This window comes from Salarias fasciatus, chromosome 9 (assembly GCF_902148845.1).
Source record: "Salarias fasciatus chromosome 9, fSalaFa1.1, whole genome shotgun sequence".
Classification (NCBI taxonomy): Eukaryota; Metazoa; Chordata; class Actinopteri; order Blenniiformes; family Blenniidae; genus Salarias; species Salarias fasciatus.
Window position 1 is genome coordinate 18,426,718 of NC_043753.1, and position 23,445 is coordinate 18,450,162.

Sequence of the window (23,445 nt, forward strand, 5' to 3'; positions counted from 1 at the left end):
AGATTGAGGCAGAGACGGCGGTACGCATGCGCCAGCTTGAGCTCGAGTCGCAGAGGGAGACGCACATGCTCCGCTCATCGGCTGGTATGTACCCTGCTCCCACCAGCTCGGATCACAGCCCGTTTGATGTCAGTAAAAATGTCATCTTAGTTCCCACCTTCCGAGAGTCTGAAGTTGATGGCTATTTCAGCTCGTTTGAGCGCATCGCCTCGGCTCTTACTGGCCGCCAGAGGTTTGGCCTCTGCTGGTGCAGTGCAAAATTCACGGTAAGGCCCAGGAAGCAATTTCGGCACTTCCTGTAGAGGAAAGCCTGAAATATGACAGTGTTAAAGCCACCATCCTTCGTGCTTATGAGCTAGTTCCTGAAGCGTACCGGCAGAAGTTTAGGAACAGCGAAAAATCACCGAGCCAGACTTTCTGTGAGTTTCCAAGAGATAAAGGGGTTTTGTTTGACAAGTGGATTACATCATCTAAAGTATCTGATTTTGAATCCCTGCGAGAGCTCATTTTGTTAGAGGACTTTAAAAATTGTATTCCGGATCGTGTTGTTATGCACCTGAATGAGCAAAAGTCCAGTTCGCTCACTGCTGCTGCTGCGGTAGCAGATGAATACGTGCTCACGCATAAGAGTTCTTTTCCTGTAGAAAAACCACGCGATTCCCTGATGAGTGCTGGTGGGGTGTTAAAATCCCAAGGCATGCGCAAAGAACAACGTGTGTGTTTCTACTGTCGCAAAGCTGGACATGTCATCGTTGATTGCCTTGCCCTAAAACGCAAGGAGCAGATGTCCAAAAGTGTGCCGCAGTCAAAAGGTGTCGGCTTGATTAATTCTGAAATTAAACCTTTGGACATTGACAGTGATAGTGACAAGCCTGATTCATGTTTCGAACCCTTTATTTTCAAAGGGACTGTGTCGTTGCTAGGTGAACCTGCTGATCAGCGCCCGGTGCCCATTCTGCGAGACACTGCCTGCTCAGTCAGTGGTTCTCGCAAGTGTGCTGCCATTTTCTGTAAAGTCTGCCTGCGGTTATGGTGTGGTGCTGCATGGAATCGAGCTGGGTTATGTTCCTCGACCAGTGCATTACGTGCATGTCGAGTCCGAGTTGGTGTCTGGAGTGTTCCCAGTGGCTGTCTGCCCTGCCCTCCCGATTAAAGGCGTTGCATTTCTGCTGGGAAATGACTTCGCTGGGGGCATGGTGACTCCCACCTTAGAGATGCTGGATGAGCCAAAGCGCCGTGAGTCCAGTACCATTGACAAACCAGGTTCCAAGTTATTTCAGGCCTGTGTGAGCACCAGAGCTCAGGCAAAGAAAGACAAAGAAGATGACATGGGGCTTCTGTTTAACACTTGTCTCCTGTCAGAATTTACAGATTCGGTCAAGACTGAGAAGAAGCCAGACTCCCCCATCAAGTTGGAGGATGAGACTGCTGTTGTCATCCTGATGCGCTCCGTTAGTACAGGACCTTTTTCCTCGGGCGCGTGTGTTCCGATGGTGGCAGACTCCCGATGTCCTCTAGAGGGCTTAGTTGTGCGCCATTCTGCTTTTCAGGGCGCTCGTCTCCCAAATTCTGAAATACTGCAGCAGTTTCCCTCGGCACTAAATCACCTGTCACCTGACCAGCAGCGTGACGTCGGTGGCCTCATAGACGGTTTCCCGTCTTTGTTCGGCGTCGGGCTCGCTCAAAGTCATCATCTAAAATCTGATGTTAACCACCCGCTCCTGCTCTACCAGTGCACTCCAGCATTTCTGAGGTGTGGGTTGGAGCAAATCCCTGGCCGGTTGCCGTGTTCACCAACCATGACCTGCTCAGGTCCCGTGCTCGCATGTATAACCAACGGCTGCTGAGCTGGGCCTTGATTGTGTAGGGTCAACCTGGTAATACGACACAAGGCGTAAAAACATCTTGGCGTATGCCCTGTCCAGACTTTGAAAATGAGTACACCTCTGCTGTGATTGTGCATTTGTTTTATATAACAACCAGGGGTTGTTCTTTTAAGGGGAGGGGTGTTACGGCTGCTGCCTTATTGGTTGTGGCTTGTGTGTGTGTGTGTGTGTGCGCAGGTGTGGCCGTTTCTCTCCCTCTGTTTCACCTTCAGGCCCTCAGGCATGGAGGTGATTATTGAATAATTGACTGGAGCACCAGACCATCTAGGAGAGCACGCCATCCTCCAATCACGGGTGGCCATGGGAGGAGCCTCACTCAAAAGCCTGGCGGGAGGATCATTCGGGAGAGGCTGTGTCTGATCAGTGACCTGTCTCTCCTTGCTCGTCTGGTTCGGCAGTAGCAAACTGATCTCTGCATTCGGTCTTGAGTTTTGTTGAACTGCGTTTGCAGTTTTGTGGCCGTTTGGTTAGTTTGTTCTGTTTGAGTATTAGTTAGGGATCACCGTTTGCAGCACTTTGTGGTTGTTCATTTGGTGTTATGTTATGTTATGTTATGTTTGGTGATGCACATTTTATATCTTTTCTATGACCGATAACCGACGCCCTTTAACCGGTTAATAACCGTTAACCGATAAGATTTAAGGCCCATCCATGCTTCACATATGTGCGTGGGTGTGCGTTGCGCATTGGTCTGCACGGACCGATCCGCAGACGTCCGCAGCAGCCAGAATTTGTGACCGCATTGCGCGCAGGTCGCGCATCGCCAGAGCGCCACAGCAAACAAATCATGACAGTAAAAGTGACGGCAGCCGGAGCTCCAGCCTAATCGCTCCACACACCAGAGTGAAAATCTCGTGGACGGAGACAGCAGACTGTCTGGAGGGAGGAGAAGGTCTGCCGACAGAGTCGCTCCGGCGCCGCCCCGCGATTCAGAAAAAAAAGCTAAATAATATAACATGATAACAAATGTGATAAGTTAAATGATAACATACTGACAATGTACATGCTTAATTTTCTCTAAATAATCTGTAATAAAGGAGCAGATAAACAGTCTGTAGTGCCGGAAAAGCTTCTCAAGGATGTGTGGAACACTGCGCCTGCGGAACGCGCACAGAAAGAGGTGGAGCGGCGAGGCTCCAAAGCGACTCGAAGCATGGACGACTTTTAAACGCCCTGTTGAGTGGCTACATGCTGCCATTCCGACACACCACCATTTAGACAGATCACCATTTCGAAATACCGCTATTCCGACACGCAAACGTCCCACCATTCCGACACGGAAATGTGCGCTCAGCTGAGTGGCTGACTCTGCACAGTCCGGTGCTTAACTGCAGATTTACAATAACAGCAAATTCTCATCTAAAATGTAAAAAAAAAGGCTACAAGATTTAGATATAATTAACAGTACTTTAGGCTTCAATCATCTCATTGTTTTTTAAATTATGTCGAGAGTGAGCGTGCTGGTGATCTGTGTTCTGATTCATTTCCAAAATAAAGTTTTAGCTTCTGAAATCCAATTTTTAAACAGTTCTGATGGAGCTTAATATTTATCTGGATGATGCGGCTTCATACCTAACCATTTCACTGTAAATCTGGACGACCCGCGGCATCTGGAGATAAAAAATAATATTCAATGTAACGCCGGTTTTGTGCCACATGCGTCAATGTGCACAAAGATACACACACCCTCCCCTACTGTACAACATGAAGGCACCTGGAATTAATCAGTGAATTAAGGAGTCATCTGCAGCGCAGTCATTGATATCTGTATTATAATGCCAGCGTGCATGAGGCTCTGTGGAGAGCTGGGGATTAAAAAAAAACAAAAAACCGATAGTATTAACCGGTCAAAGTTCCTGTTATCGGTTAACGGTTAAACGGTTAACCATGTGCATCCCTAGTCCTGACCGACACTCAGAGGCGAGTATCACCGATTCATCCATCAGCATTAGTCCCTGTGGGGCATCTACACCAGGATGAAAATTAAATGCGTAAATAAATTAAAAAGTTGGGGCTGAACTGCAACCAATGGTTTTTTGCACTACGGTGCTCATGCGTCATCTGCTGGCAAAATATTGGTATTACAACCACACACTTGGAGTATTACTGACAATAAACAGAACAAAATCTGGGATACTCTCTCTTATTCAGTATTTGTATTTCATATTTATTTTGCATTCAGTGCCTATGGAGAGATTTAAACTCTTTTTTGTTTCTCCAAGCTCTTTTTCCTTTAATCGGACTTGCCAGGTCAATTGTAGAGCTATTTTCAAATTATTATTCGGCAATTAGACAAAGTATGAAAATGTATCATTCAAAAAGTGGCCCTTGAAAACAATAAGTGAACATCAGAGCAGCGCTCCATATCTTCCATTTCTCTCTGCTCCAATTCGACTGACTGTGATGACTTGCTCACAAACCCCCCCACCAGTACCACAGCCATCGCAGGCCAATCCAAGCCAGATCACACACCCACATCCACAGCCGAGTGAAAAAGGCCCACAAAAAATTGTTGAGTTCCTCTAATTCATCAAGAATTAGGTCGTCAAGGTCAGGTTCAAATTCAATTGACTCGTCGGCTGCCATAAAATTGGCATCAGACCCCAAGTCCGAATCGTCTTCTCTTTCCTCCTTCCATCCGTCTCCTGCTTCCATCTTGGTTTCTACAAATTCGCCGGTGTTCAGAGTAAAACTTTTCAGAAAGTTCTGAAATGTAGCCAAAGTGTTTTGTCTACAGGAAAATGCTTTGCGTCTCTAAAGCTGCTGCATCACTGACTGCTGCTGTCTGAATGTCTGCGGCTGCTTTACTGTAAAAGTGGCTGTGCTGTCAGGACCCGATCCGCACCCGGAACACGATCCCTACCAGACACCTCTGCGCATGCGTCAACTCCCCGCACATGCGCAGAAGCGGGCGTATTTTGCGACACTGTCAGGGTAATTAAATACAAAAATATATATTTTAATTACTGCCAACTGTCACGCATTGGCCGGATTCACACGCCCCCACGCCACATCTTCCATTTCTCCTGCTGAAATGTCTATTCAGGGACTTTGTTTTAGGTTTCGGGTCAAAAGTGATCTGTGATCTACCTGTTCAGCCTTTGAACTCGTGATTGATTAGTTTCGTCTCAGAGGCCGTGCAGAGATGAACTAACGCCGTCAGGTGAATGTGTTTTCAGTATTTGTGCTCTTAAAGTTTTAATTACGTTTCTAATTGGTTATGTCTGTTGTGAGAACATTTTAAGGCATTTTCAGCGCTGTGGGAACACTATTCGGAGGGTTACATGCTTAATTAGTGAAGCGGGCTTCACTCCGTCCTCCCAGCCGCTGCTCCTTGTTACCATCTGGTCTGTATGATCAATCAGGGACTCTCGAGCAGGATTCACTATTGTTTATCAGTTTGGGGATATAGCTGTTGTTCTTATGAGTTCGTTTGCAAGCTGAAATGTGGTCAAATAAAACTAGACAGACATGTATAGTAGACATGTTAAAAAAGGGGAGTCACAACACACTTGCTTGTGATATTAATCTGTTTGGAGACAGTCCTTGGTTCACTCCTGTAGATTTAATAAACCAACATGAGCATTTCAATCCTCAGAGGTTTGATTAGACAGGACTAGTGGCAGGAGGAAAGAGGGAACAGGTTTTATCAAGACCAGTAGAGCCTCAGGACGACAGAACTAGAACAGCTTTGTTGTTTGCTGATTCAGTGAAAGGAAAACAAGAAAACAGTAACATTTAAGAGCTGATTCCCTCTGTTCTTTGTTCAGTCTTCATAGATGATGGGGCTAAACCTGTTCCAGAAGTCTGCCACCATCACAGGGCTGGTCCTGGTCCTGCCCCACTCCGATGCAGTGTTTTATGTGGTGGGACTAAACAAAACCAAGACCAGGAACAGCTTGGCCCTAGATGGAACCCTGGCTGCCCTGGAGTCCTGAGCCCTGCTTCAAGTGGGAGCCCTTCCCCTCCCCAGCATCTGGGCCTCAAAGACCACAACTCAGTACAAGAAGACACAGAGCTTCAACATTTTGACTATAGCATCCTTTATCCACAACTGGAGACAGAGTAAATGGGATTACAGTTACAGAGATACATCAGCCTTACAATACTACACTGCTAAATAATATTTCATAGAAATTAAATAAGTTTTATTACTCCCTGCTCCTTTTCAGACCTTTTTTGTTTGTATTCTGTTTTTTGTTTTTCAATTCATTTTTTAAATGTTTGAAATAAATTCGTTTTCTTATTCATACATACAAGTTGCATTTTGTTATCTGTGGATTTGTTCTCTGCTCACTGGAGTTGAGGGTAATCAAATGTAATTAAAAATAACTGCAGTGAAAAGACTTGTCTCTGGTTTTTGTAATAGTGTGATGTGATGAAATTACGTAACTGTTGTGTGTCAGATGTTTACTGTTGAAACTCTGTGTTGGTGTAACGTCACATCTGTCTGATAATGTACAAAGTCGTAAGTGTGGAGAGCCAGGTACCAGGCCCTTTAAGAATGGGACACTGCCTGCAGGAGGACTGCAGAGGCTCAGACTTCACTGTCCAGGAGAGGCTCCATTCACCACAGGTACATTTAGCTGAACTGAAGTGTGTAGTGACACACAGTGAAAGCCTTCCAATTCAACAGTCTATTATGATTATTCTTTTTAAAGCATCTTTTCACAATTAATGTTAATAAAAGCAGATTTGCAGCCCATGCTTGAGTCAGATAACACTGTCCACATAACAAAAAGTGATTAAACAATGTCGGTGATGTCAAACACTAAATCACAAGCAAACCTTGGAAATAAACAAAATTACTGTGTAATAAATATTTTTCATGATGTATTCCATCCCTGCAGAAGGCGGAAGAGCCTCAGATGTGATGTAAGAGGGGCGCGTGAACACACGGCCACGCCCCTCCTGCCACAGCTTGTCTTTTCTTTTCCTTTATTTTTATTTTTTGCATGAGTCCTTCTCCAAATCTGTTGTAGTTTTGTCCTCCTATTCAAGATAATTCTGTTGTTTTTTTTATTCAAGTGTCATGATCTTCCTCTGTAATGAAGAAATTAACGACAAAACAAGGTTCTGTTTTTTTTTTTTTTTCTGAAATTGGCATAATCATATTTCACAATCACAAAACTGGCCCTTCTCTCGTTTTTTTAGGCAAAAACAAACAAAAAAATCCAAATTTGTTCGTTTTTGCCACCCAGTTTCAACTTTGACAGGCCGGCTGGGCTTAACACTCCTCGCTCTGGATTGACTCATGTTTACATCGTATTCATCAAAATAAAGGTCTACCTCCACACAGTTAACAGCCGTCTGAATGCTGCTGTTCCTTCCTCCTGTCAGTATCTCAGCACTACGTATCTCACTCTGACTTGATAAAAGTAGTTACAAAAATGTCCAGCAGGGGTCGCCTAGTGTGGCTCTCCTCACTCAAAGTCACTCAATGTAATGAATAAACATGAACCTAACATAACTGAGTAGAAACAAGTTTGTTTGTTAGAGCATGAGAACATGTAAAAACACGGAGGGATTAAAAGAAACTGAAACACCTCAGCTCTTTTGTCATGTCTGTGGATCAGAAAAATGTATCATGGGAGCCAGTTCATGGAACTGAGGAAAAATAAGGGTCTGGACAATATGAGTAATTATAACTAATAATAAATTACAACAACATACTGAAGAAAATTGTCATTTGTGAATGTTTAACAATGCACATTGTGATAGACTGACACACATAGTCCCAAGGCACTATTACATTTAAGTTAGTATCAATGTTTCAAAATCAGACCAGGAGTCTGTGAGGAAGCGGTCAGAGAGGGGTAATGGAGACGAAGCCGTGGTGGGCTTCGGCTTGTGTTTGCCTCACACTACCACCTCTGCCCATGAGCGCTGGTGGTCTGGTGTGGAGCAGGAGGGAGACCAGGATGCTGGGTCTGCGGTGACCAAGAATGACGTGATGATGTGGGCCTGGGTCTTTGTTAGCAGAGCGTCTTTCTCCCTGAGCTCCTCTGACCGCTGTCAGGTGTCCTCTCTCAGGTCAGCTATGGTTAGTCTGCTTTAGTTGAGCGGGAGGTGCGGGTGAAGTCCTCGGTGCATGACTGCGGCCATGTAACGGCTGTCGGCCGCTGTGCTTTGTGATTTGTAGTCAGAATTTTTTTTTTTTGTTTCACTTAAAAGAAGTAATTTACCATGTTGTCAAGATTTTTTCATTCCTGCCCACTCCAGAGGCCGACAGACAGCCTCCAGTAAAATATCAAAATGCTTTTTCTTTGGATTTTCACTTTGACATTTTGAAAATGTATAAATTGGGAGAGTGAGAGAGAGAGAGAGAGAGAGAGGTGGAAGTTTAGGTAAGACCATGAGCGTATTTACAAAAATGATTATTTTCCCCTCTGTTTTCAAAGATATCTTCGTTTATGCAGACATTCATAAAAAAAACCCTGGTTCAGAGCAGAATGAATCAATAAATGAAATAAAGACTGAATGTATTAATGAAATCATGAGTAAAAGAAAGAATGAGTGACTGAAGGAGAAATACTATAACTAACTCCAGAAGGGACAGAAGTGTAGATCGTCACATTCTGAAACTCTGACTATTCCTCCAGGAGAACTGGCTCATTTTCAACGTTTTCCCAGCAGCCAGCAGGTCACCCACGACGTTGGGCGACAACCATTAGTCTGACCTCCGAGCACTCTTTGTCCTCTGCAAAGACGACTCTGACATGATCGAGCAGTTGTGAATGAAAATAAATCCAAAAGCGCTTACACGAACGTAAAAACAAACTCTGCTTTCAGTCTATATGCATCTTCATGACAGCAGTCAAACTGTAAACACAGGTCAAAGGTCACACACAGATGATGCTTCTGTTTCATGGTGTGATGAAATTCTGTCTCCTTTCCACATGCTCACGAAAAGATGAAGTTTTTCTAAATCTCCACTGCCGAAGAACTTTTCAGATGCACTAAATGTAGACATGTCATTGCAAGACTTTTCAGGCTTCATCCCCATCCAGACAGACGTTTATGGGAAGCTCGTAGAGGTTTGGAGCCTAAAGGGAACAGACACTTCATATCCCCCCTAATTTCTTGCTCTTGAGTGCATTGAAGGAAGGTGTGAGGTAAACAGAGCCACTGTGCAGTTAAAGGTGCTGTAGGCAGGATTACCTTTGCGAAATGGCAATTTGACCCCTGACCATCCAAGATGGTGATTTGAAACCCGGAGTCGTGCCCACCTCGGGGTGCCGAGCGGGGCCGGCAGTGTCACGGCTGCCTGCGCCGGTGGCTTGATTCACCTGTGACCTTTTCACGGCGGGCCTGGGGTCAAAGCCTTTTTTTTAACAATTATAGCAGAAACAGTGTCCTCCGTGGTGTTTTGATGATGAGACAGGTAAATGAGCGGGGCTGGACTTCCTCATGCGCGTTCACGAGAAGCAGAGCTTTGAAGTGCCGCCCCTCGACCAATCAGGATAGAGCCTCTGGGGCTCTTCTGATTGGTCAAACATACCAGGAGCAGTCGAGAATCCTTTTCAGCTCAGAACAGAGACAGATGGAAACGCTGCGCCCTCACGGTAGTGCAATTAAACTGCACTCCTAAAGGATTATCAATGGATACTCTAACATTTAATCCAAAGAAAACAGAAAAATTAGCAATGACTGGCAAAATCCTGCCTACAGCACCTTTAAGTCACATAAAAGAAAAGGTGGCTGATAGTCAAGTTGCTCTGTACAGTATTTGAGATTTAGGGTAGTGTTGAAAATGTGTATTACAACCACACACACTTGGAAGAGTACTGACAATAAACACAACAAAATCTGGGATGTTCTCTTTTTTTTATTCAGGGAATCCTTATTCAGTATTTGTATTTGCATTTATTTTGCCGAAATTGCCTATGAAGACTCCCTCTAGAACTGCCACCTTTTCGTGGTGGGGGAGTTTGAGAGCCCGCATGATCCCAGGAGCTATGTTGCCGGGGGGCTTTATGCCCCCCAGTAGGGTCTCCCATGGCAAACAGGTCCTGGGTGACGGGCCAGACTGAGAGCAGTTCAGTAGCCCCTATGCAGAGAAAAAGAACAAAGGTCGTTACGTCGCCCGGTATGGCGCAGCCGGGGCCCCACCCTGGAGCCAGGCCTGGGGTTGGGGCTCGTAAGCGAGCGCCTGGTGGCCGGGCCTTTGCCCACGGGGCCCGGCCGGGCTCAGCCAAAGGGGACGACGTGGGCCTGACCTCCGGTGGGCTCACCACCCACTGAGGGAACCGTAGGGGCTGGGTGCAGTGTGGATTGGGTGGCAGCCGATGGCAGGGTGCCCGGCGACCCAATCCTCAGACACAGAGACTAGCTCTAGGGACATGGAGTGTCACCTCGTTGGCAGGGAAGGAGCCCGAGCTTGTGAGGGAGGTTGAGAGGTACCGGCTAGATATAGTCGGGCTCACCTCCACACATAGCCTGGGCTCTGGAACCCAACCTCTCGAGAAGGGCTGGACTCTCCACTTCTCTGGCGTTGCCCGCAGTGAGAGGCGGCGGGCTGGTGTGGGTTTGCTTATAGCCCCACAGCTCAGCCGCCATGTGTTGGAGTTCACCCCAGTGAACGAGAGGGTTGCATCCCTGCACCTTCGGGTCGGGGATAGGTGCCTCACTGTTATCTCAGCCTACAGGCCGAACAGCAGTGTAGAGCACCCGGCCTTCTTGGAGTCAATAGGGAGGGGAAAATGCTCCTACTGGGGACTCCATCGTTCAACTGGGGGACTTCAACGCCCACGTGGGCAGGGGCAGTGAGACTTGGAAGGGGGTGATCGCACGGCCTCCCCGATCTGAACCCAAGTGGTGTTTTGTTGTTGGACTTCTGTGCTAGCCACAGTTTGTCCATAACAAACACCATGTTCAAGTACAGGGGGGTCCATAAATGCAGTTGGCACCAGGACACCCTAGGTCGGAGGTCGATGATCGACTTTATTGTCATGCCATCTGACCTCCAGCCGCGTGTTTTGGACACTCGGGTGAAGAGAGGAGCAGAGCTGTCGAGCGATCACCACCTGGTGGTGAGTTGGATTCGCTGGTGGAGGAAGAAACCGGACAGACTTGACAGACCCAAACGTGTTGTGAGGGTCTGCTGGGAACATCTGGTGGAACCCTCTGTCAGCATGGTTTTCAACTCCCACCTCCGGGAGAGCTTCTCTCATGTCTCGAGGGAGGCTGGGGACATTGAGTCCAAGTGGACCATGTTCTCTACCTCCATTGTTGAAGCAGCTGCTCGGAGCTGTGGCCGTAAGGTCTCCGGTGCCTGTCGTGGCGGCAACCCCCGAACCCGGTGGTGGACACCAGAAGTAAGGGCTGCCGTCAAGCTGAAGAAGGAGTCCTATCGAGCCTTGTTGGCTCATGGGACTCCAGAAGCAGCTGACGGGTACTAGCAGGCCAAGCGAACTGCGGCCCGAGTGGTTGTGGAGGCAAAAACTCGGGTCTGGGAGAAGTTCAGGGAGGCCATGAAGGAGGACTACTGGTCGGCCTCGAAGAAATTCTGGCAAACCGTCCGACGCCTCAAGAGGGGAAAGCAGGTCTCCACTAACATTGTTTACAGTGGAGGAGGAGCTGCTGTCCTCAACTGGGGATATCATAGGACGGTGGAAGTATTCCTTCAAGGACCTCCTCAATCCCATCGCCACGTCTTCCTGAGAGGCTGAGGTCTCAGAGGTGGACTCGTCAATCACTCAAGCCGAAGTCACCGAGGTGGTTGGTAAGCCGCTCGGTGGCAAGGCATCGGGGGTGAATGAGATTCGCCCTGATTACCTTAAGTCTCTGGATGTGCAGGGACTGTCTTGGTTGACAGGTCTTTGCAACATCGCGTGGCGGTCGGGGACGGTGCCTCTGGATTGGCAGACTGGGGTGGTGGTCCCCCTGTTTAAAAAAGGGGACCGGAGGGTGTGCTCCAACTATAGGGGGATCACACTCCTCAGCCTCCCTGGGGAAGTCTATTCCAGGGTACTGGAGAGGAGGATTTGACCAATAGTCGAACCTCGGATTCAGGAGGTACAATGCGGTTTTCGTCCTGGTCGCAGAACACTGGACCAGCTCTATACCCTCCATATGGTGCTCGAGGGTTCGGGGAGTTCGCCCAACCAGTTCACATGTGTTCTGTGGACTTGGAGAAGGCGTTTGACCGCGTCCCTTGCAGTTCCTTGTGGGGGGTGCTCCGGGAATACGGAGTCCGGGGCCCCTTGTTAAGGGCCGTCCGGTCTTTGTATGACCGCAGTAGGAGTTTGGTCCGCATTGCCGGCAGTAAGTCGGACCTGTTCCCGGTGCATGTTGGACTCCGGCAGGGCTGCCCTTTGTCACCGGTTCTGTTCATCATTTTTATGGACAGAATTTCTAGGTGCAGCCAGGGGCCGGAGGGGGTCCGGTTTGGGAACCACAGGATTTCATCTTTGCTTTTTGCAGATAATGTTGTCCTGTTGGCTCCGTCGAACCTGGACCTACAGCATGCACTGGGGCGGTTCGCAGCCGAGTGTGAAGCGGTAGGAATGAGGATCAGCACCTCCAAATCCGAGGCCATGGTCCTCGACCGGAAGAAGGTGGCTTGCCCTCTCCAGGTTGGTGGAGAGACCCTATCCAAGTGGAGGAGTTTAAGTATCTTGGGGTCTTGTTCATGAGTGAGGGACGGATGTCGTATGAGATTGACAGACGGATTGGTGCAGCGGCCGCAGTGATGCTGTCGTTGTATCGGTCCGTTGTGGTGAAGAGGGAGCTGAGCAGAAAGGTGAAGCTCTCGATTTACCGGTCAATCTACGTTCCCACCCTCACCTATGGTCATGAACTTTGGGTCATGACCAAAAGGACAAGATCCCGGATACAAGCGGCTGAAATGAGCTTCCTCCGTAGGGTGGCTGGGTGCTCCCTTAGAGATAGGGTGAGGAGCTCAGTCACCAGGGAGGAGCTCGGAGTAGAGCCGCTACTCCTCCACATCGAGAGGGGCCAGCTGAGGTGGCTCGGGCACCTTTTTAGGATGCCTCCTGGATGCCTCCCCAGGGAGGTTTTCCGGGCATGTCCCACCGGGAGGAGACCCCGGGGAAGACCCAGGACACGCGAGAGACTGTCTCTCGGCTGGCCTGGGAACGCCTTGGGATCCTCCCAGAAGAGCTGGAGGAAGTGTCTGGGGACAGAGAAGTCTGGGCATCTCTGCTGAGACTGCTGCCCCCACGACCCGGCCCCAGATAAGCGGTGGAAGATGGATGGATGGATGGAAAAGCTTTTTTTTTTTCGAATTGGTAGGGATCTCAAACTCATATTCTGAAGGGCAGCAGCTCTCCGTATCTTCTATTTGTCCCTGCTCAATATTCAAATTTCTTTTGCATTCATTGCCTATGGAGAGATTTAAACTCCATACTGATCTGTCTCTTTTTTGTTTCCCCCACTGCGGAAGAACTTTTCAGATGCACTAAATGTAGACATGTCATTGCAAGACTTTTCAGGCTTCATCCCCATCCAGACAGACATGTTTATGGGAAGCCAGTAGAGGTTTGGAGCCTAAAGGGAACAGACACTTCATACCCCCCCTAATGTCTTGCTCTTGTGTGCATTGAAGGAAGATGTGTGGTAAACAGAACCACTGTGCAGTTAAGTCACATAAAAGAAAAGGTGGCTGCTAGTCAAGCTGCTCTGTACAGTATTTGAGATTTAGGGCAGTGATAGCGATGATGTTGAAAATGTGATTTAAACTCGCTACTGATCTGTCTCTTTCTTTTTCCCCCAAACTCTTTTTCTTTTAGTTGGACTGCCCAAGCCAATTACATTTTAGAGAAGTTTTTTTTCAAATTGGTAGGGATCTCAAACTCATATCCTGAAGGGCAGCAGCTCTCCGTATCTGCTATTTTTCCCTGTTCAATATTCAAATTTCTTTTGCATTCATTGCCTATGGAGAGATTTAAACTCCATACTGATCTGTCTCTTTTTTGTTTCCCCCAAACTCTTTTTTTAGTTGGACTGCTCAAGCCAATTACATTTTAGAGAAGCTTTTTTCAAATTGGTAGGGATCTCAAACTCATATCCCGAAGGCCAGCAGCCCTCCATATCTTCCATTTCTCTCTGCTCCAATACGACTGACTTTGATGAGTGGCTCGTTAAGCCTCCCTCAGCACCACCATTATCGCCGCTCCCACCACTGCCAGCCGAGCCACAGCACGCCACTGCCTGAAGAGCCAAGTGGAAAAGGCCCACAGAGAAGCCTTGAGTTTCTCCCCTTCAGCAAGCATAAGGTCATCAAGGTCAAGTTCATATTCCAAGTCATCGTCAGAGTTCAATTCAAAATCGTCCTCGTCTGGTCCACTTAGTTCTTCGGCTGCCATAACGTAGACATCAGACTCCGAGTCACAATCGTCTTCTCTTTCCTCGTCTTCTGGTTCACTTCGTTTTCTGGCTGCCGTAACGTGGACATCAGACTCCGAGTCAGAATCGTCGTCTCTTTCCTCGTCTTCTGGTTCACTTCGTTTCTCGGCTGCCGTAACGTAGACATCAGACTCCAAGTCAGAATAGTCTTTTCTTTCCTCGTCTTCTGGTTCACTTCGTTTCTCAGCTGCCGTAACGTAGCCATCAGACTCCGAGTCAGAATCGTCCTCTCTTCCCTCGTCGTCTGGTTCACTTCGTTTCTCGGCTGCCGTAACGTGAGCATCAGACTCCGAGTCAGAATCGTCTTCTCTTCCCTCGTCGTCTGGTTCACTTCGTTTCTCGGCTGCCGTAACGTGAGCATCAGATTCCGAGTCAGAATCGTCGTCTCTTTCCTCGTCGTCTGGTTCACTTCGTTTCTCGGCTGCCGCAACGTAGCCATCAGACTCCGAGTCAGAATCGTCATCTCTTTCCTCGTCGTCTGGTTCACTTCGTTTCTCGGCTGCCGTAACGTAGACATCAGACTCCGAGTCAGAATCGTCGTCTCTTTCCTCGTCGCCTGGTTCACTTCGTTTCTCGGCTGCCGTAACGTGAGCATCAGACTCAGAGTCAGAATAGTCTTTTCTTTCCTCGTCTTCTGGTTCACTTCGTTTCTCAGCTGCCGTAACGTGAGCATCAGACTCCGAGTCAGAATAGTCTTTTCTTTCCTCGTCTTCTGGTTCACTTCGTTTCTCGGCTGCCGTAACGTAGACATCAGACTCCGAGTCAGAATCGTCGTCTCTTTCCTCGTCGTCTGGTTCACTTCGTTTCTCAGCTGCCGTAACGTAGACATCAGACTCCGAGTCAGAATCGTCGTCTCTTTCCTCGTCGTCTGGTTCACTTCGTTTCTCGGCTGCCGTAACGTAGACATCAGACTCCGAGTCAGAATCGTCGTCTCTTTCCTCGTCGTCTGGTTCACTTCGTTTCTCGGCTGCCGTAACGTAGACATCAGACTCCGAGTCAGAATCGTCGTCTCTTTCCTCGTCGTCTGGTTCACTTCGTTTCTCGGCTGCCGTAACGTAGACATCAGACTCCGAGTCAGAAACGTATTTTCTTTCCTCGTCGTCTGGTTCACTTCGTTTCTCGGCTGCCGTAACGTAGACATCAGACTCCGAGTCAGAATCGTCGTCTCTTTCCTCGTCGTCTGGTTCACTTCGTTTCTCGGCTGCCGTAACGTAGACATCAGATTCCGAGTCAGAATCGTCGTCTCTTTCCTCGTCGTCTGGTTCACTTCGTTTCTCAGCTGCCGTAACGTGGGCATCAGACTCTGAGTCAGAATCGTCTTTTCTTTCCTCGTCGTCTGGTTCACTTCGTTTCTCAGCTGCCGTAACGTAGACATCAGACTCCGAGTCAGAAACGTATTTTCTTTCCTCGTCGTCTGGTTCACTTCGCTTTCCAGCTGCCATAACGTGGACATCAGACTCTGAAAATTCTGCAGCGTGTGGAGTAGTCAACTGTTCCCTGATTTCTTCTTCTGCTTCAACATTTCTCAAGATTTCTTCTTTTTTCTGGATTTCAAGTGTTGATGCACCTGTGGGATGCTTGAATGGAGCAGCTGTGTCAATCAACTGTGTGCATGAAACAGGGGTTGCTTTGAGATAAGAGCTTGTCGTCCTGATCTTTGACTTCAGTAGATTTGTGAAGTTGTTGAACATGGCCTGGTTTTGCTCCACCTCTGCAGCCTTTACATCATTTTCATGCAGTTCCTCCTCCAGTTTGCTCTGCAATGTTGTGTTTTTTTGTTTCTGGTCATCATTCTCAGCAAGTATGGCCAATAATAGGATCAGACCTTCGTTGACCATCAGCCATATGTCAGGGATGGGAAAAAACTTCAGCATGTTTTGAAACATTTGGATTTGTTTCTGAAGCATGCTGATTCTTGTGTATTCATGCTGCAGTGTTGTCGCCACATATTTCACTTTCCATTGATTGATTTCTGGAGATGTACAAGCATCACTGTTTCCATTGTCTGGAGGAGCTCTCACATCACAAGTGTCATCTTCAGGGACCCATGTGCCTGGACTCAGGATTCCCATCAGCTGTTTGATTTGCTCTTTCTGCTCTTTCAGCTTGATGTCCATCTTCTTGCTGGCTTCCTCTGCACTCCTTTTCAGTTTGATCAGGTCTCTCTCCACCATCTTGTACTCAGATTTTAACTTCCTCTCATGTCGTAGTCTTCCTTCTATGTCAGTTATTATCGCTAACATACTTTGTTTTGTCATTGTGACTTTGTTTTTCACAATGATATCACTGTAGAGCTCGAGCTCCTTTTCCTTCTTGATCCTCTCACATTTAGCCTTCAGCTGCAGTCCCTCTAAGGTCTCCAGCCGCCGCCTGTACGAGTCAACATTTGATTCCATCATGGTTTCTGATTCACTTCTACAAATTTGCCCTAGGTCAGAGTAAAACTTTTCAGAAAGTTGTAGCTAAATTGTTTGTGTCTCCAGGAAAATGCTTCGCCTCTCTGGTGCTGCTGTGTCACTGCTGCTGTCTGAATGTCTGCGGCTGCTTTACTGTGAGCCTGGCTTTGATCTGAGGCTCTTTGATGTTATAGCTGTAGTGACATCACCACTGTTGTCATGACAACACCCTCAGCTGGTTCCACTGCATGTTAAGTTTGTGTGTGTTTAAAATGAACTAAGTTTCATGACTTATTTAGTTTACTTATTAACTAATTAATGTTTAAATTACCTGGTAATAAGTAGAATGCAGGAAGGGAGAAAATGGAGCTCTCTGACATATAATGAACTTTAAATGAAATAAACCACTTCAAGTCTGTCTTTTTTTCTTTTTGCCTTTTTTGTATGAGACAAACATTTTGCCGATTTATTGAAATTTCTGTTGTGTCTTTATTCTGGTCACATGTTATTTCTACATTAACTGTCCTTTGGACTCATTCTTTGACAAAATGCGCTGTCAAGCTTCACCCTGTTATAAATTACACACGGGTTCAAAGTGACATGAACTTCTATGAACAGCTCCGTATGCTGCAGGATAACAGCTGTTTGTGAATGCACAGTTCAAATCAAGCACTTGAAGGTGAATTATTGCAGTGACATTTTGCCTTCATTCAGGCTCATTTAGTGCTTTGATTTGATGGATTTCTAAAATCAGAATTCCAGCATCTGACCATGGCTGCGTCACATTCGGTAGACTACTGGATTTATCTCGCGCTCTCCCAGCCACTCATTCACCACCTCTTCCATCCCCACCTGTTTGATCCAAAACCTTCCTCCTCTTGCTTGAATCGGTAAATGTCCAATAGCTGTCCTGCTCGCTTGTGCTGACGGCTGCTGACAAGCTTCTGCTTGTGCCAACTTATGTGACTGCAGCTATCAATCACTCATTTTTCTTCCCTTTAGCCTTATTCTGGTAATTGCACTCTTCTTCCTCTTGAGGGAGCAGCTGGTTTACAGTGAAATCCTGAAATATAGACTGTGGTCCTCACACAACACTCAACTGTGAGCAGAAAAATCTCATAGTGAGATTTAAATAAGCCACTGTGAGGGCAGGGTTTCATTTTTCAGGATATTTTCAAAGATGATGCAGAGCAAAGACAGAGAGATACCTCAAGCTGGAGTAACCCTGCACACACACACACACACACACACACACACACACACGCTCAGTCTTGTATTTCTATCCTTGTGGGGACCGTCCATTGACTCCCATTCATGTCTAGCCCCTAACCCTGACCCTTACCCTAACCCTAACCCACACCACAACAAAGCCTAACCCTAAAGAAATGTTTTTGCACTTTTACTTTTTTCAGTAACAACAACATGGTCAAGAAAACACTGTTTCTCCTACTTAGGACCGGAAAAAGGTCCCCACAAGGCACGTCGTTCCACGTTTTGCTATCCTTGTGGGGACATTTGGCCCCGACAAGGATAGAAATACGAGAACACACACACACACACACACACACACACACACACACACACACACACACACACACACACACACGCCCTAATACTGGAAAAAGGGACAGAATCCATGTGGATTTGTTAGACTTGCTTTAATCTTAAGTATGTCACAGGCAAGGATGTTTGGATCAATACACGTCCTGCTCGAATGACAGCGGACAGCCAATATACAGCATCAGTGTTAAACAGTCGGCACAGAAATGAGAAAACGAAAAACAGCAATGCATTGGTCACAGTGGGGTTCCTTAAAATATTATTTTTTATTTTAACCTATAAGTCAGAGTTGTGCTTCACTCACTTTTTTGTCTTTACGCATGTTTTCAGTAGCTTTTAAAAGCAAGTTTGAAGTATCGCTAGCTCAAGTTTGTTTTTCAATACAATAGATGACCTTATATCATGAATTTTAAACGTGTTTCTATAATACAGAGTATATTTTCAGTACATTCAAAAGAACACAGCCAGTCCAGCAGAGCGGATGCTGTTGTCAACGTTACGATTTTAGCCATGGCTGCTGACATGCTAAAAATACATTTGATTCTAAAGATGTCTGCAGACAGAGTCTTCTTTTGTAATCTATACAAAATAAGGTATTATACACATACTGCCATCCTGTACAGCTTAGTCATCGAATTGTACAATAATGACGCAATATTTCAGCAGGACGAAACACACTGTGGTAAAAACCACACACTGCACAACTGATAATTCATTTTATGCCATACAGTTAGCAGTGTATCTGTCTGGAAACAGTTCCAGGATCAAAGGTGATGAAGAGCCCTCTGTCAAATTTTAAATGCACATTCAAGTCCAGGATTTACCCCCCTTCATCTTTCCTCAATCGTAAGCTTGCTGTGATGCAGCTGAATGTTTCCTCTTTAACTTCCCAGTGACTCTTAAACAGCTCCAAAGTCCGCCGTGACTCAGTTCCCTCATGCTGCGGTCAGTCAGCACTGTTCACACTCTTCTCAGAGGTAAAAAGGTTTTTGGCACATTCCTGTTGTCAGTGATTCATGCAGCCACCACTGACATAATAAAGAAGTTTTGTACATTAAGTGCTTCTCAACCACACCCGGTAATCGTTCCTGATCGTTTCTGTTGCTTTGTTATCCTGGACTAATAAAGGCACCATTGGCAATAGAAAAAAGAAAAAAGAAAGAAAGAAAAGGGATTTCAGAGAGACACAAAAGCGATCTGTTGTCTACATCCTATTTTCCAGACATTTCATCTAACAATGAGAGCATTTCTCCCTTCAGAGATGAGTGTGAACGGTTTTCTTGTGTTTCACACACATAATTTTGCAGGCTGAAGCTCAAACATTCAACTCTAGGAACAAGAAACGAAATACAGTTTTGACGAGATGTGGTCTTTGTAAGTCTTTGTAAGGGCTGAGTGCAAACAGTCAAACTGACGAGAATAAATAGCCTGTTTAATGGATTTATGTTAATGTGAGAATCTCATTGATAAATGCTCTTTTAATCAGGCGATCATGAAAATGCACAAATCAATGGACAGAGGAGTCACAGTTCCAGTCTACATCGCTGATGTGATGTGGGTCAAGCCCAGGTCATGAGAGTCTTCTTTTCCAATGTGGGATATTGAAGACAGTTCCACTGCTAGTCATGTGGGCCTTCTCGTCCCGTCCGGGTTCTCCAGCGGGACGGCCTCTCGGACGCTGCTGGGGAGCTTTTTGCTCCCTGACGCCTTCTCCCCCTTCAGTCTGGCCGACAGGCAGAAGTCCTTGAAGCAGCGTTTGAAGTTCTCGTCCAGAAAGGCGTAGAGGACCGGGTTGAGGCTGCTGTTGGTGTAGCCCAGAGCCACGCAGAAGAAGTAGGCGGCCATGATGGCGGTGGTTTCAGGCACGCTCACCAGAGCCTTGACCAGGATGAAGATGTGAATGGGCGTCCAGCAGACCACGAACACAGCCACCACCACCACCACCAGCCTGGTGATGCGCCGCAGGTTGCGATCTTTCTCCCGCGAGCCGGACAACATCCGGACGCTCTTCAGCCGCAGGACCATGAGGGAGTAGCACACGGTGATGATGAGCACAGGCACGACGAAGGCGAAGACGAACACGCATATCTTCATCAGCGTGTCCCAGTACGCGTACGGCTCCGGGAACTGTAAGGCACACTCCGTTATGTCTGGGAAGGAAGAGGGTGAAAAGAAAAAGGCGTGTTAAACGACAGAGTGCTTTTTAATATAAACGTAACTCCACGCTGCACCTTTTCTGCTTTCAATCTATCAGGCTGTTAAAGAACAGTTAATATTCACTCACTTTGCTCTCAACTCTTTTCTTACGTCATCTATACGCATGATTGAAAACATTTCTTTGACAGAATACATTTCTGCTTTTAAAGTTTTGCAGGCAATCTGCACAGCACTTAGAGTCCTGGCTTCAAGCTGTCCTTTTTTTTTTTTTCTTTCTTTAATTCAAGACATGTTGCAAGAACCTCCTCACCGCTGTTCGTCTGGGTTCCCCCCAGAACAAACGCCGGTATCCCCGCGGCCGAAGACAAGATCCAGATGCACACGTTGATCATCTTGGCTTTGATGGGCGTGCGGAAATCCAGGGCCTTAACCGGGTGGCACACGGCCACGTAGCGGTCCACGCTCATCATGGTGAGGGTGAAGATGCTGGTGAACATGTTGTAGTAGTCGATGGAAATGAAGACCTTGCAGACCACCTCACCGAAGGGCCAGGTGTTCAGAAGGTAGTCCGTGCTCTGGAAGGGCATCGTCGTGGTGACCAGCGCGTCGGCCAGCGCGAGGTTGAAAATGTAGATGTTTGTGGCCGTCTTCATCTTGGTGTACCTGTTAAAAATGCAGAACACAAAGCTGCTTTGTAATTACAGAGAGAAGAAATATGAGCAGGGCGAGCCGTCCACGCTATTGCTTCTCTGGCTCAGTCGAAGATCTTTCAACTGCTCTCATTTTGAATTAAACATTTTCCATTAGTTCCCAAAGCTGTCGCGAATCCATAATGCATTTGTCTTCTGAATTGCATCTCATTGTTATGCATGGGAGGCAGACAAGTTGCTTACATATTGTTTTATTTTGACAGTCTTTTTTTTGTGTGTGTTTACACAAGTTTAATTTGAAGCTTTTGTTTTCACTTGTGGTGGTAAATGAGTTAAAATCGTTTCCATGTGCAGTGTTTGAATGATTTGTATTTAATGAAAAAAAAAAACTCTCTTCAACAAGTTTTGAAGAAGTTATAAAAGTATGTTGAGTGAAGTTGAGCTAATTTTCAGCCCACTAGGGGGAGATGCAGCAGACTGGAAAACAATACTGACACTGATCTGTGATAAAGAATAATTATGACTCCAAATGTCAAAGAGGCTTGAAAGTAAGTTGCTTTGATTTTCTTGTTTCTCTGACTACTGACACTGGGGATAACTTTAACCATTTTGGTAAAATATATACTTCCAAGCACGATTTATCATTTAAAACAAGAATCATGAGCCACTGACAGGCCGGTAAGCTGACACCTCTGCCTGTTTATTTCTGTTTTTTTGAGGTAAATTTATAAATATGCCATAAACTGCTAAGCATGTAGCATAAAAGAGGATCACACCTGTATCTGAATACGTGTTACTTTTAAAAAGTGATTTATTTGTGCATTGAAGTTTGTAGTTTGTCCAATAGTTTACTCTTCTGAATATTTTACCAATGAAGGAACAGTGGGCTGCTAATGTGATACAATCTCTAGTCTCTGGAAAATGTAAATAAGTTCTTTTCAACTAATAATCAGCTTTTTCAAGGGAAACAGATTTTGCCAGCTTGCTGCTATTTCTGTCCGTCTTTGTTCAACTGTTGCTCATTCAGCGGCTCAGTCTGTTCACCTGGTGCTGGTAAAAACAGGAGAGCTCATAATGAAACTGTGGTCAAGAAAGCAAAACAATGAACTGAAGGGTGGCAATTATAGTGCTGGAGCCACGGAACCAGCATTAATGTGGGAAAAGCTATTGATTAGAGAAGCTTTAACAATAAAAATAGCCCTGTCAGCTGCTTAAGCCTTACAGATCAACACCTGTTTTGTGGCCCATGTTAGATCTGTGCAATTCCAAGTACACTCTAGATCAAGATAAAAGCTATTTTCCCTTCAGCTGGATTGTCCTCAATGGGGCAACTACCCCGTAAAAACCAATACTATTTTCAGGAACTGGAGCTGTAAAACTGGCATCTTCTGACAGGCGAAGCAGTCAATCTGATTCCAGGTAATTGTCGTCTAAGGACCGCGGCGTTGTGGATGGCTCTGCAGCGTTTCACTTCACATCAAACAAAATTTGCTGCTCTCACACCCCATAAATAATGCACAATGAGGTGAACGCAGGCAATCGGTTTGATGAAGCGCCGCTGGTTTCAGCTGTAATTAATATCACACGAACCGGCCGTGGAGAAATTTATGGAATATTGTTCTTGTGTCTTGCCAGCCTCGAGAGTTTATTAGACGCATAAAGCGTGTCGGCGTTGAGGCTTTTCAGGTGTACGAAGGAGGGAGAAGCACATCTGTGCTGCTATCCTTAATGATGGATTGAAAATGACACCGTCCAGCTTAACCCTGGAGACGCCAACATGCAACACACCCACAATGCACGGCTGATGGCTGTGAAAGGTGAACGAAAGGTCACTGGAAAGCAGAGTCTTATTGACATTTGGGGTCTTTCTTTGAACCGCACTCCAGAGCAGACTCCTCACCTGATGATCACATACATGACCAGACAGTTGCCCAGCAAGCCCACCACGAACACCACGGAGTACACCGCGGTGATGATGGGGATGATGGGAGACATGCCCTCCTGCTCCCAGCCGTCGTCGTCGTGGCTCACGTTGAGGCTGTCGGGGTATCCGGACGCCCAGGCGGAGGAATTGAGCGGACAGTCGTCCAGCAGGGCGGACAGGCACTTGTTGTCGTCCTCTTTGAAAATCTCAACAGGAATGTTGTCCATTTTTGCCACCTGTTTGTTAGATTGCGGGAAAAAAAAAAAACCTTTAGAGAGATAGATTCAACTGTTTGCATGTACAAATGTCTGATGTGACTCTTTGAGATGAAAAAAAAAGGCGACATTAGTGAAAAAAACAAAGACGCGCCAGAGGCAATATATATACATTTCTAATGAAAATAAATGAAAAAGTGTATTCCATGTGATTTAAAAACATCATAAAACACGCGGTTGCTCAAGAGACACTTGTAGATCAGTCAAAACATACTCAGAAATGAAGAA

General features: G+C 46.4%; 1 protein-coding gene across 1 annotated transcript; it reads right to left on the reverse strand.

Moving 5' to 3' along the window:
* Window positions 1–19,775: 19,775 nt before the first annotated feature.
* On the reverse strand, window positions 19,776–23,169 carry LOC115394343 (delta-type opioid receptor). The gene is made up of 3 exons (XM_030099642.1): window positions 22,919–23,169; window positions 20,679–21,031; window positions 19,776–20,361 (listed from the first exon to the last, which is right to left on the reverse strand). The coding sequence occupies exons 1-3, from the start codon at window positions 23,167–23,169 to the stop codon at window positions 19,835–19,837; spliced, it is 1,131 nt and encodes a 376-aa protein (XP_029955502.1). The 3' UTR covers window positions 19,776–19,834.
* Between the last annotated feature and the right edge of the window lie 276 nt (window positions 23,170–23,445).

Excerpts from the sequence above, each read along its gene's own strand:
- LOC115394343 (XM_030099642.1), bottom strand. The coding sequence starts at position 23,169 with ATGGACAACATTCCTGTTGAGATTTTCAAAGAGGACGACAACAAGTGC. Across the intron at positions 21,032-22,918 it reads GTCATGTATGTGATCATCAG|GTACACCAAGATGAAGACGG; the intron begins GTGAGGAGTCTG and ends CATTTTTAACAG. Across the intron at positions 20,362-20,678 it reads GGGAACCCAGACGAACAGCG|ACATAACGGAGTGTGCCTTA; the intron begins GTGAGGAGGTTC and ends CTTCCTTCCCAG.